At 39.6% G+C, this 11,405-nt stretch overlaps 1 protein-coding gene across 1 annotated transcript; it reads right to left on the bottom strand.

Annotated features, from left to right (window-relative positions):
- Positions 1-5,350: 5,350 nt before the first annotated feature.
- On the bottom strand, positions 5,351-10,500 carry vbp1 (von Hippel-Lindau binding protein 1). Its single transcript, XM_041780187.1, has 6 exons — positions 10,368-10,500; positions 7,363-7,487; positions 7,159-7,225; positions 6,981-7,079; positions 6,261-6,399; positions 5,351-6,024 (listed from the first exon to the last, which is right to left on the bottom strand). The coding sequence occupies exons 1-6, from the start codon at positions 10,446-10,448 to the stop codon at positions 5,948-5,950; spliced, it is 588 nt and encodes a 195-aa protein (XP_041636121.1). The 5' UTR covers positions 10,449-10,500; the 3' UTR covers positions 5,351-5,947.
- Positions 10,501-11,405: the final 905 nt, after the last annotated feature.

Here is an 11,405-nt window from a genome sequence, read left to right as displayed (position 1 = left end):
TACAAAAGCACCACATTCAAGAAATTATGCTCATTTCCTTTTTACTGAAAGGTTATCAAGCAGAATGATAATAATTTAATGTTTCTGGGTTTGATGATAAAGCAGGTTAGCTTAGCATAAAGACAGTAAGAGCCAAATACCCTTATGGTTGTGCTGGGCCTCAGCTTGGTAAATGGGACCCAAGAGGCTCAGAGAACCACTCTGGTGGCTGTAATCAAAATACAATTTCAATTCCAAAGAAGCTGGGGCGCTGTGTAAAATGTAAATAAAAACAGAATGCAATGATTTGCAAACCTCACCAATCCGTATATTATTTACAAAAGAACATAACATATCAAATGTTGAAACTGAGTTATCTTACCATGTTATGAAACCTATAAGCTCATTTTGAATCTGATGGCAGCAACTCAAAAAAGTAGGGACGGCAGCAAAAGGCTGGCAAAGTAAGTGGTGCTAATTAAAAGCAGCTGGAGGAGCATTTTACAACTAATAAGGTGAAGAGCCAACAAGTCTGTAACATGACTGGGTATAAAAGGATCATTTTACAGAGGCAGAGCATCTCAGAAATAAAGATGGACAGAGGTTTACCAATCTAAAAAAAAATGTGTCCAAAACTTAGGGGACAATTGAAGAAAAATGTTCCACTAAGTTTAAATTGTTAAGACTGAATATCCAACCATCTACAGAAAATAATATCAAAAGCTTCAGAAATCCTTGTCCGTCAACACAGTTTGATCAATCCACAAGATGAAGCTGTATCATGCAAAGAAGAAGCCACGTGTGAGCACGATCCAGAAACTTTGCCATCTTCTCTGGGCCAAAGCTCATTTAAAATGGATTGAGGAACAATGGAAAACTGTTCTGTGGTCACATTAATCTAAATCTGAAATTCTGGGGCACAGGTTGCTCTCTCATCCCTATTTCCAGCTCTATCCGCTGGCCTATCTCTCTCTGATAAAGGCAAAAAAAGCCCAAGAATAGATCTTTTTTAAAAAGTTTAAATACATTTTGGAGACCATGAGAGGAAAGGGACCATCCAAGCTTGTTATCAGCGCAGTTCAACAGCCTGCGTGTCTGATGGTATGGGGTTGCATTAGTATCTATGGTGTGGGCAGATTACACACCTGGAAAGGCACCATCAATGCTGAAAAGTAGATAGAGGTTTAAAATATCTGTTTTAGGTAAAGCCTTGCATATTTCATAAAGACAAAGACTGTTGTTAAAAGAGGGGATGCTACACAATGGTAAACACAGCCCTGTCCCTACTTTTTTGAGATCTGTTGCTGACATCAAATTCAAACTGAGCTAATATTTTTCATTAAATGATAAAATGTCTCAGTTTCAACATCCGACATGTTGTTTCTGTTCTATTGTGGCTACAATATGGGTTTATAAGATTTGACAGTTATTGCATTGTTTGTATTTACATTTGGTATGGTGTCCCAATGTTTTTGGAATTGGGGTTGTGGATAAATCGAAAACTTTCCTATCCTATCATGCACAACTATCAAATGGTGTTTTTTCCAGAGGTGGCTGGATGCCAATAATAGTCATTGTCCAACTGAAGCAAAAATATCGATTTCACTTGAAACACAAAAAAAAAGTAGACAGAAGAAATGTTTGAATTTTATTAATTTTAACACTCAGGCGAATTATAAAAATCTGAAAGAAAGCTTAATTTGATCCAGATTTATTAGGGTGGGTTAGCAACATTTTTCTCCAATGTACAAGTGTAAAAAAATGTTTTATCTGACCTTAATAAAAACCAGTTTAAGAGTAGAAAAGCCCTGCCAGGATTAATTCAGAAGGATTCTGCTGATAAAGCACAATTCAAGTGCCTGTGTGATGGCTTCCTCTTCCCTAGAAACCCAATCAGCTGCTTGCGTTCTGGGAATGACTGCAAATGTTCTGGCTCCACTGTAAAGAAAGCTAATTCGTTTCCTCCGATGCAAACTGCAGACTCACATGATATCCCTAAACCTGAAAGCAGCACTTTTTAGCCTACTTGGAATTCCACTCGGTCGAGTTTCTCCCTTTTTTTCCTCGCTCCCTTGCACAAGCCTCTTTTATTGATCTGAGGCTCAACTTGGCTCAAATAAAGATGTGGTTACTGAAAAAGTCATCTAAGGACTCAGAGAGGAAAGAACAAACAGGGACAGGTGGAAGAATGCTCTTGTATGATGAAGAGGAGCAGAGTGATCGGGTTCTGGGGCTTGCTGGCAGAGGAAGGTAAAGGGTGATTTACTGGGACTTTTGCTGCCGGGACCCTTGGCAGAGTTTGGTTTCACTCAGGCTGCTTCTATGTGCTGAATGCAAAACACTGCTGGACTCAGGAAAGAGGTCACAATGGACAAAACTGCACCCTCAGTATTCAATAATGGCTACACTGCTTAACAGATGATTAAATCAACAAACACCTTACTGATGGCGGTATACTTCTCAGTAAAGGAAAGACTGTCCTGCAAGCATTTATTAAGTCACTGGCTCAGATGGACCCCATGCAAAGTTAGTTAATGTGTGCATTTTAAAGCATGCAAGTCAGGCCATTTCAATTAGCAGCCCGGCAGCCCAGAACCAACCCCCAAGTGGCCCAACCTGTGGTCATGCCAGAGGTTTAGAGGGCAACCAGTTTCTCAAGTTTTCATAAATTCCCCCAGTATGTCAGACAGTGAATACAACAATCCAGGTTGCCTAGTAACAGTCTACCTACAATGCACTGCGTTGTTTTGAAGCATGGCTAGCGACACAGTCAAAAGTAGCCCCAAGGTAAGATGTTACCAAAATTATTAACAGAATTTTATTTTTTCATTGTTTATTTTATTTTCATTCAAGTGAAAATAACATTTCTACTGCCTCAGGTTATGTTCAAGTACAGCTCTGTTGTGTTTTTATGCACTGTTTGATGTGCTTTTTCATGTTGCCAAATTTAAAAAGGAGACTATGAATAAAAATTGCATATATTTAATCAAATTCATCTGTACTGGTACGAATTTGACATTACCAGTTGCTTACTGGGTGCCAAACATGTCTGGCCCGTCTACATTTCTTGATTTTAAAATTTGGCCCAGCTGAGTTTGTCATTAAAAAGCCCTGATGTAAGTGATGAGGTGTGCTGTAGTACTGAATATTACCACTAAGAGGAGACATCGGGACACTAGACCAGGGGTGTCAAACTCAATAACAGCAGGGGATGGATTCAGGATTCAGGTCTTACCTGGGGGCCTCACAGGGTCAACATTTAACCATAAACTGTTAACCTCATTTTCACCAGTAATAAAGTATCTAAAAAAAACAGCACTGATGATAAATCATTTAGAAATTCAACAAAGTCAAAATGTTAAGTTTAAAGGCTCAAATCTGACAAAAAAAAATCCAATTTATTAGTACAAAAGATCAGAACACAATACTAAAAACAGGAAAAAAAAAATGTTTTCTTACGCTTTACTTTTTCAGATTTTTATGGCTTAACAAGGATTTTAAATAATCAAGTTGAAGTTTACATTATTATACTGGAGGAAATCTGCAGACCCCATACTGGTGGGCCAGTTATAATAAAAATATGATATGATCTTGTGGGCCGGATTTGGCCCCTGGGCCCTGAGTTTGACACCTGTGCACTAGATAGTTCAGATTTGACCAAGTGCTGCCTTGATGCCTCAAAGCTCTATGTTTGAGTAGGACTACCAATTTCAATTTGTATGCTTCTGTGCATAAAAATTGGGCCGGAGTCTTTAAGTTTTTGGGTTGTTCATTCATATTTCCATCTGGTCCATTCTGGTAAAGGCTATCTCAAGAATGCTTTGTCTGATTATCGTCTAACATTGCCCAAATGTCCATTCAGTTTTAAGGAAAAATGAATACCGCTTTTGAGGTACAGAGTCAAGATCAAAAGTCATCGTCTTGACCCAACACTGTACTTTCACAGAACATGGAGGCAAATAATCACCAGTCGATATTCCAGATAATACAAACCGACCTTCCCAGCAACACTTAAAATCTATTTCAGGTTCCTCCTATTTCCTTGGTTGAGTCTATCTCTTAGATAAAACTGACTGGAAGGCTACAAAAAACCTGTAGCAGTGGCCTCCATAATTCTCAAATGGAAGGAGCTGGTTGTCCGCCCAAACTGAGCTACTGGAGAAGCATCTTAGTAAGAGAGTTGACCAAAGAGCCAATGGTCACTCTGACTGAGCTCATGAGTTCCTGTCTGGAGATGGGACAAATTTCAGAAGGAACCCTGCTCAGCTTTCACACGGAGCTTTTTGCCAAATTCAAGTGTGCCTTCATGTGTTTTGCACTGCTTCAAATTAGCCCTCTGCCATAAACAAGGTCGGTGGATGACTGCAGTGATGGTTTCCCTTCTGGAGTCTCAGAACCTTGGTGCTTTCTGGCAAACCAGCCCGTGTTCACACCAGTTTAAGCAGAACCAAAGTGGGAGGACATGATGGATCACCAAGTCTTTCTTGTTGTCCCAGTATTCCTTCTTCAATTTCTCGAGTTATGATATTTGGTCTGTTGCTCAGGTGAACCCAGCTTTCACTATCTCTTCTGTAAGTTCTGCATATTGCTCTTCCCTGTACTACTCTCCAGCTTCACCTGTCGATGCCCGGATCACAACCAAACATTTTTCTCCCCAGCAGACCACCATTTCTCCATTTTCTGCTCGTCTTCACAACCTAGAAGGTGATACGCTGACTGATGATGTCACGGTTCCCAAGAAAGAAAAAACTTTTTTTTTGGTTCAAGCTGAGAACCAACCTTTTTAGGCTCAGAACCGTTTTTTTTTGTTTGTTTGTTTGTTTGTTTGAACGCGCCGGCCGGTTCAAAATTAGGTTCAGGAACCGGAACCAGCACAGAGCTCTGCCAGCCTGAAAGGCCTTACAGGATCTCTGGAGCTCAGTCAGAGTGACTATGGTCACCTCACTCCCTAATACCCCTCTGCCCATGTAGCTCAGTTTGGGCAGACAACCAGCTCTTGGTAGAGTCCTGGTTGTGCCAAACTTCTTCCATTTGAGAATTGAAGAGGCTGCTGTGAACCTTCAGTGCAGCAGAAATTCTTTTGGAGCCTTCCCCAGATCGGTGTCTGTCAACTGTCCCGTCTCTGAGCTCTGCAGGAAGTCCCTTTGACCTCATGGCTTGGGTTTTGCTCTGATATGCATTGCCAGCTGTTATGCCTAATACCGAGTGTAGATCAGTAAGAATAAAGATTTATTTTTTGACTGTAGCATCAGGCTGGGAAAAAAATAATTGATGGATTGGTAGAAAATTCCACCTCATGACACTCAGGTATCAAAATTTAATACTGATCAGGAGTTTTAAGAAGAAATAACAAGTAAATCGAGGTCTCATCTCTTTGCCCAAATGTTCTTCTTTTACTTCATTCATTGTTTATAATGGATACAGTGAGAGACAAATAAATACAGACAGAACAGCAGCTGAAGAAGAGGAAGAGGAGCGAGAAAAGGAGAGGAAGAGATGGTCAAGTGCAGAAAGACAGAGACACAGAAGGAGGATGCCTCCTTAAAGTCCTGTAGTGAGTAAAACCAGTCTTTATTCTTCTTCTGTGGTGTTATACCTCCAAGTTCTATCCTACGATGGCAACTGTGTTTTTCAACTCAAGTAAAAAGTCCTATGTGTGATTATTTGTTCTAGATTGAGGGGAAAAAGGCGGAAAAATGAAGGAGAGAGAAGGCGACCCTCGCCAAATAACATGAATGAACTTAAACCATTAAAAAGAATACAAAAACTGCCTCGTTGCCTGGTTTTTTTGTTCGTTTTTACTTGAAAAAATACTTTAAAAAGTAACAAATCAACAGAAAAACATTAGTGGAGGGAGTAGGAGCCTGAGAGAGCTCGGGGTGTACATAAACATGACTTTAGGGGTTTGTTTTATTGACTAAGGAGGAGAGAGTTAGCAGAAGGGGGTGTGGACGCTGTGGGGTCGATATTAAGACTTGTCTGCAGATTTAAGGAGGTTTTCTTTGCTCCTTCTCTTTACGTCCCAGTTGTAGACTCGTGCCATGTCTGGAGGAACGGGGAGTTAAGGCAAATAGTAGAGCTGGAGGTGTACAGCAGCTGTAGATTCAAGCTTCTGCCAGTAGATGTTGCTATCTTTGCTCTGTACAATGAACTGTTTTCAACATAACTACCTCAAAGTCATTGACACAGCTTTGTTTCTTCTATAAATAACAGAAAAAGTAGAAAAGACACGAACTGACGTTTCATCATTGTGAACCTGCAGCAACACGGTGGAAGGATACTGACTTCGGTGGTGGTGAACTGGTCCCGTAAGAAGTCCAGGTCCTCTTCGAGTGTCTCAAGGTTGCGAGACGCTGTGGATAGATTCTTCTCTAGGAGAGCCTGGGCTTCATCGATGTCATACTCTAACATGACATTAGCCTTTAAAAGGGGAAATGATGGGGGATGGGCGGGGTAGAAGATGTGGGAATGGATTTGAGTTAAGGCTTTATACGTCTGATTTTTTTCCATGAACTGCTCTGATTTTATCATTTTTCAAGCCTACATTTGGTCTTTATCAAATGAACTCAGTTGCAACTTTGGATTGAATCCATCATGTTAAGTAAAAAATAGCCCTGAAAACTCAGCTTCTAAATGCGTCACCTCTCATTATTAGATTTTTTTTTAAAACTTACGCCCCCTAAATCCTGTGTCTTTGCCCTACCACTCTTTCAGTCAGATAAAACTGACTAGCACTGTCACAAGAAAACCACCTAAAAAGAGATGGTTTAGAAATACATTACATGGAAAAAAGTATTCAGCTGCCTAACCATAACACCAACAGAGACTGTAAGGACATTGCATTCAAACACATGTACTTTAATATGGAGTTGGCCCCGCTTTGCAACTAAAATAGCTTCCACTATCCTTGGAAGAAAATAACCAGAAAAAAGGTCCAACTCTATGTAGTTTTCATTGCCTGTTTTCTTGCAGTTCATATGTTATTTACATTTCTCACTTACCCCTAACCATAGGCAGACTTTGTCAGTGGGTGGCACTGAAGCCTTGCAGTAAACGTTGTTAGCCAATAGGAAAAATGTTTCCATGGGGTCTGTGGTTTCCTGGAAAATAATCAGACAGAAACATATTACAGAAATGTTTCTTTTCTATTTCAGATCAGTTCTCAAAACAGTCGCACACCTTTTTCTTCTGCATGTGTCGTAGGATTTCTAGCGTCTGTGTGATTTGTGGGATCTGGCTTTTCAACCTACAAATCAAGAGAACACATTTTATGTAAATGTAATGAAGACAGTCATTTAAGAAAAAGCCAGGCAAAGTTCAAACATTTTTAAAAATTCAAGCGGTGTAACAGCTTTAAAACATCTGATTTTTCATTGCCGTTACCTGAGCTTCTTTTGGGACAGGTTGAGCTCCATATATTTATATTTCTGGTACTGTTCGTCCAGCTTCCTCAGTACTGAGTCTGCCGTCTCATTCCCAGGCTGCTTCATAAAAGACTCGACATCTTCCTGCAAAATCACATATCTTGTATTATGTTGTATGACTGTTTTAATGTATGTCTGAAACTCTGTGCACTGCTGCTGTCTAGGCCAGGACACTCTTGAAAAAGAGATTTTTAATCTCAATGAGGTTTTATCCTGGTAAAATAAAGGTTAAATTAAAAAAAAATCCAGCAAAGGGAAAAGTACAGGTTGACTTAAAGTTACTAAACCAGGACCTGCATGTGCTGGGGGGACAAATCCTGATCCCATTTCTTTTTTTAAGAATTCTGGTGAATATTCAGAAGTACTTAAAGATAAACTGTCAGCTCTCTGGTAGGAACACTAGGGTACGACGTCTAATCTACTGACGTCAACTAGGCGAATACATTGGCTGAGCAAAGGTATCAACAAGACAGCGCTGGTAAAAGCAAAAGTCTCAGAAAAGGACAAAAAAAAAAAAAAACAACACCACCCACACAATCTCTGGACCAGAAGGAAGAATAATGCATTAAATCAGAGGTCAACCAATACGTAATAACTGATTATCGTAAATTAAGACTTCTATTACTTGTATGAGATCTCGCCAATCTGAAAGTGTGAAGGCAGGACACTAGGTAGTAGGGTTAAATGATTTCTGAAAATAATCTACATGCAATTTATTCCTGCAATATTTTGATTTAATATGCAATAATTTAGGTTCCTCATTTTATGTGTTGTTCAACAAACATAAGAAAGAAATCATTCTATATTATAAGAAGCACAATATTAGATAAGTTAAAGTAGGGATAAACAATTTATAAAGTATCTTACTGTAATTTTGGTTCGGATCGCCAATTTGGTTTCCCTTGCTATATTGAAGGGGATGATCATTTCTAAAATTCTCATTTTGCTGAAGAAAAATAAAAACATAAGCATGAAAAGTAGGATTTTTGTTCAAAAAAAAAGAAGACGAAGAAAGACTCTTGAATGTTTGAATAATGTGTAAAGCATAAAAGACTGTACCAAACTGGTATTGTGACATTTTTCAGGTTAAAGACATAATCCACTGTCTGTGATTTGAAAATTGAAGCATGCCAAATTGCGATTTAATCCAATTCGTGATTATTTGCCAGCCCTATTAGGGTGACTGTGGAGAAAGAAAGCAGAGCCAAAAGAGATGATGCATCTTGCAGCAGAGCCAATGAAGCACAGTTTTAAATATAGATAGTAATCAAAAATGCCGAATATTGACCATGATAACTGAGCAGCCTGATAATCAGTGGTCCCTTAGATTAAATATCTGAGCACACCATGTGCCTTCAAGTTGAGTTGATGTTAAATACTTCCTTGTCTTTTAGAGCAACTGTCTTTAAATGACATTAATTGGTCAAACATTCGCTGTTAAGTACAGGAAGTGTTGGGAACTGTGGTCTTCCACATGGAAATTTATAGCTACCAGCTTGACTGCATTCTGCTTGTTTATATTGACTAATTTGTGCCTTTTCTGTGACACTTTTTAAAATTATAATTTTGTCTTGTGTTCTTATTTCTGTCTCTCACAGCCCTACTATATTATATAACAACTATTTTGGCTGATGACGATTGTGACTAATGCATCAACCTACAAGGGCGTTGCTCGGCACTTGACACTGGTTGGTTAATATTACTTTTACTGTCTAACAATTTCATCCATTTCTAGACACCCATTGAGAAATAAACCATCAAGAAAATCATATTGAAAAATAGCTAATTGACTTGAGCTTGTATAGTGTTGCTGCAGTTGTGTGACGACTCAAAGCACTTTCACGTACAAAGGGAGGGAGAGTGCGAAAAGATTTTTGTTAAAGGAATGAATGAAGCGTATGCAGATGTGTGTGCTCTGCTCGCATGTACACGCAGGCAAATGCTTGTTAAACGTGGGTTTTGTACACCCAGAGGTAAGACTTTAAACCCTGGTCAGATTTGGGGAAGGTTTGGTGTTAAAAAAGGATACCGCCCAATCCTAGTCCAGAGTCAGTCAGTGCAACCATCAACCAGGAGATTTTAGAGCACTCCTCTCTAGCAGGACTTAGCTTCTGCCCACAGTAAAGCCTAAACTAGCACTGACTGGTTTGCTGACCATGGTATTACCGTGTTTCACTGGCCGGCCAACTGGCCTGTCCTGAACCCTGCTGAGAGGCTTTGTGGTATTGTCAAGAAGGAGTTCACAGTCTAAAACACAGACTAACTGAAGACTGCTATCAGGGCAAAGGAGTCCAGAACAAGAAATGATTGTAGAAATAAACATACTTTTTCAGAGGGTTGATATTTTGGCATCAGAAATAGTTTTTTTATTGGACTTGTGCATTACTTGGTTACTTTCTGTTCTTGTTTCAGCAGCTGTAAGCCGGGTATCATAGTTTTTGGGATGCTCCTGTATTACAGATCACTGTGACACCTGTGTATTAATGCTATTTCACATTCCTTCAGTGTTTAAGTCCTACCTGTGCCTCCTATAAAATTAAAACATGTCTGATAATCTGTTCATGCTGTCTGACCAAGACTTTTATGCATCGATATTACCCAAGTAATATAGGGGGAAGATGAAAAAGAAGCTAACGCTAATTTAGACGTTAGCAGTAGATTTGTAAGCAAAACCTGATAGTTTCTTGGTAACGTATTACTTAGTTTTGAAGCTTTAAGAGGAACTGAGGTACCGAGTGTTTAAGAAGCCTCTGGCTCACTGTCACTGAGATGCCCATAGATGGACGTGAGCAGCCGCCCTGTCTGCTCACACAGCAGGATTAACGGAGCTAGCTCTCCTGCTAACTTAGCATGTAGCCAGCATGACGCGCCCACACAGAGGCTAAACGTTCACAAAGCGCCTATTCAACGGTCCAGTTCTGCCATGGGCATGCGGCAGAGTGAGAAATGTCCGCGTTTACGTACCACAAACACAGCTTCGGGTATCCCGAGGTGCTTTTTCTTTGTCGCCTGTACAGCATTGCTGTTGTCTATGGTCGCCGCCATCTTGGAGAGAGGCTTCTCCTTCCTTCCTTCCGTACGAACAAGCAGCCTGGGCGTCAACCGTCTCAAAAGGAGAGAGGAGGCTCCACTGCCTCCTGTGGACGAAGCCAGGAACGCCTGATGCTTTTACTGGTACTAAAATGTGCTGTTAGTTCTACATTTAACTCTTACTTTAATTATTTTGAGCAGTGGATCTTAACTGGTCAAACCTCAGGACCCAAACATCTCTTTAATGACAAATCGCGGCCAAAATTGCGGCTAATTGTCTCTCAACGGTCTAACAGCAAAAAATGGTGAAAAAGGGACACAAACGGGTAAAAGAAGTGGCAAAATGGTCCAAGAATGGCTCAAAGTATCGAAATATGGACAAATAGTCGCAAAAATGTCTGAAAACAACGATTTAAAAGACAAAAAAGTGGAAATATTGTGTCAGAAGTGGGCTTAAGCAGCAAAAAAGGCATTTCAATTGGTAAAAAGAAGTGGCGATAATGTGCAACAGGTGGCTAAATAGTGGCAAACATGGGCCAAAAATGGCATAATAGCTGAAAAGGGGCTAAAAGTTGGAGAAAAGTGGCAAAAGTTGGCATAAAACATTATAAATGAGTCGAGAGCACTGAAAAATTGGCAAAATTTAGCAAAAATGTGGAAAACAATGATTAAAAAGTAAGGTAATAGCGGCAAAAATGGAAATATTGCAAAAAAAAAGGAACAGAAATGGGAAACAAGCAGCAAAAAGGGATTAAAATTGGTAAAAAGAAGTGACAAAAATGTGCATCAGGTGGTTAAATAGTGGCAAACATGGGCCAAAAATGGCATAATGGTTGAAAAGTGCCAAAAATGGGCATAAAACAGTACAAATGAATTAAGAGCATTGAAAAATTGGCAAAATGTAGAAAAAATGTGTGGAAATTATAGTTAAAAAGGCAAAAAAAAAAATTAAATATTGCAAAAAGGAGCAGA

This window comes from Cheilinus undulatus, linkage group 22, assembly GCF_018320785.1.
Source record: "Cheilinus undulatus linkage group 22, ASM1832078v1, whole genome shotgun sequence".
NCBI lineage: Eukaryota > Metazoa > Chordata > Actinopteri > Labriformes > Labridae > Cheilinus > Cheilinus undulatus.
Note: the sequence above shows the minus strand (reverse complement) of the source record. Positions and strands in the feature narration are given on the sequence as shown.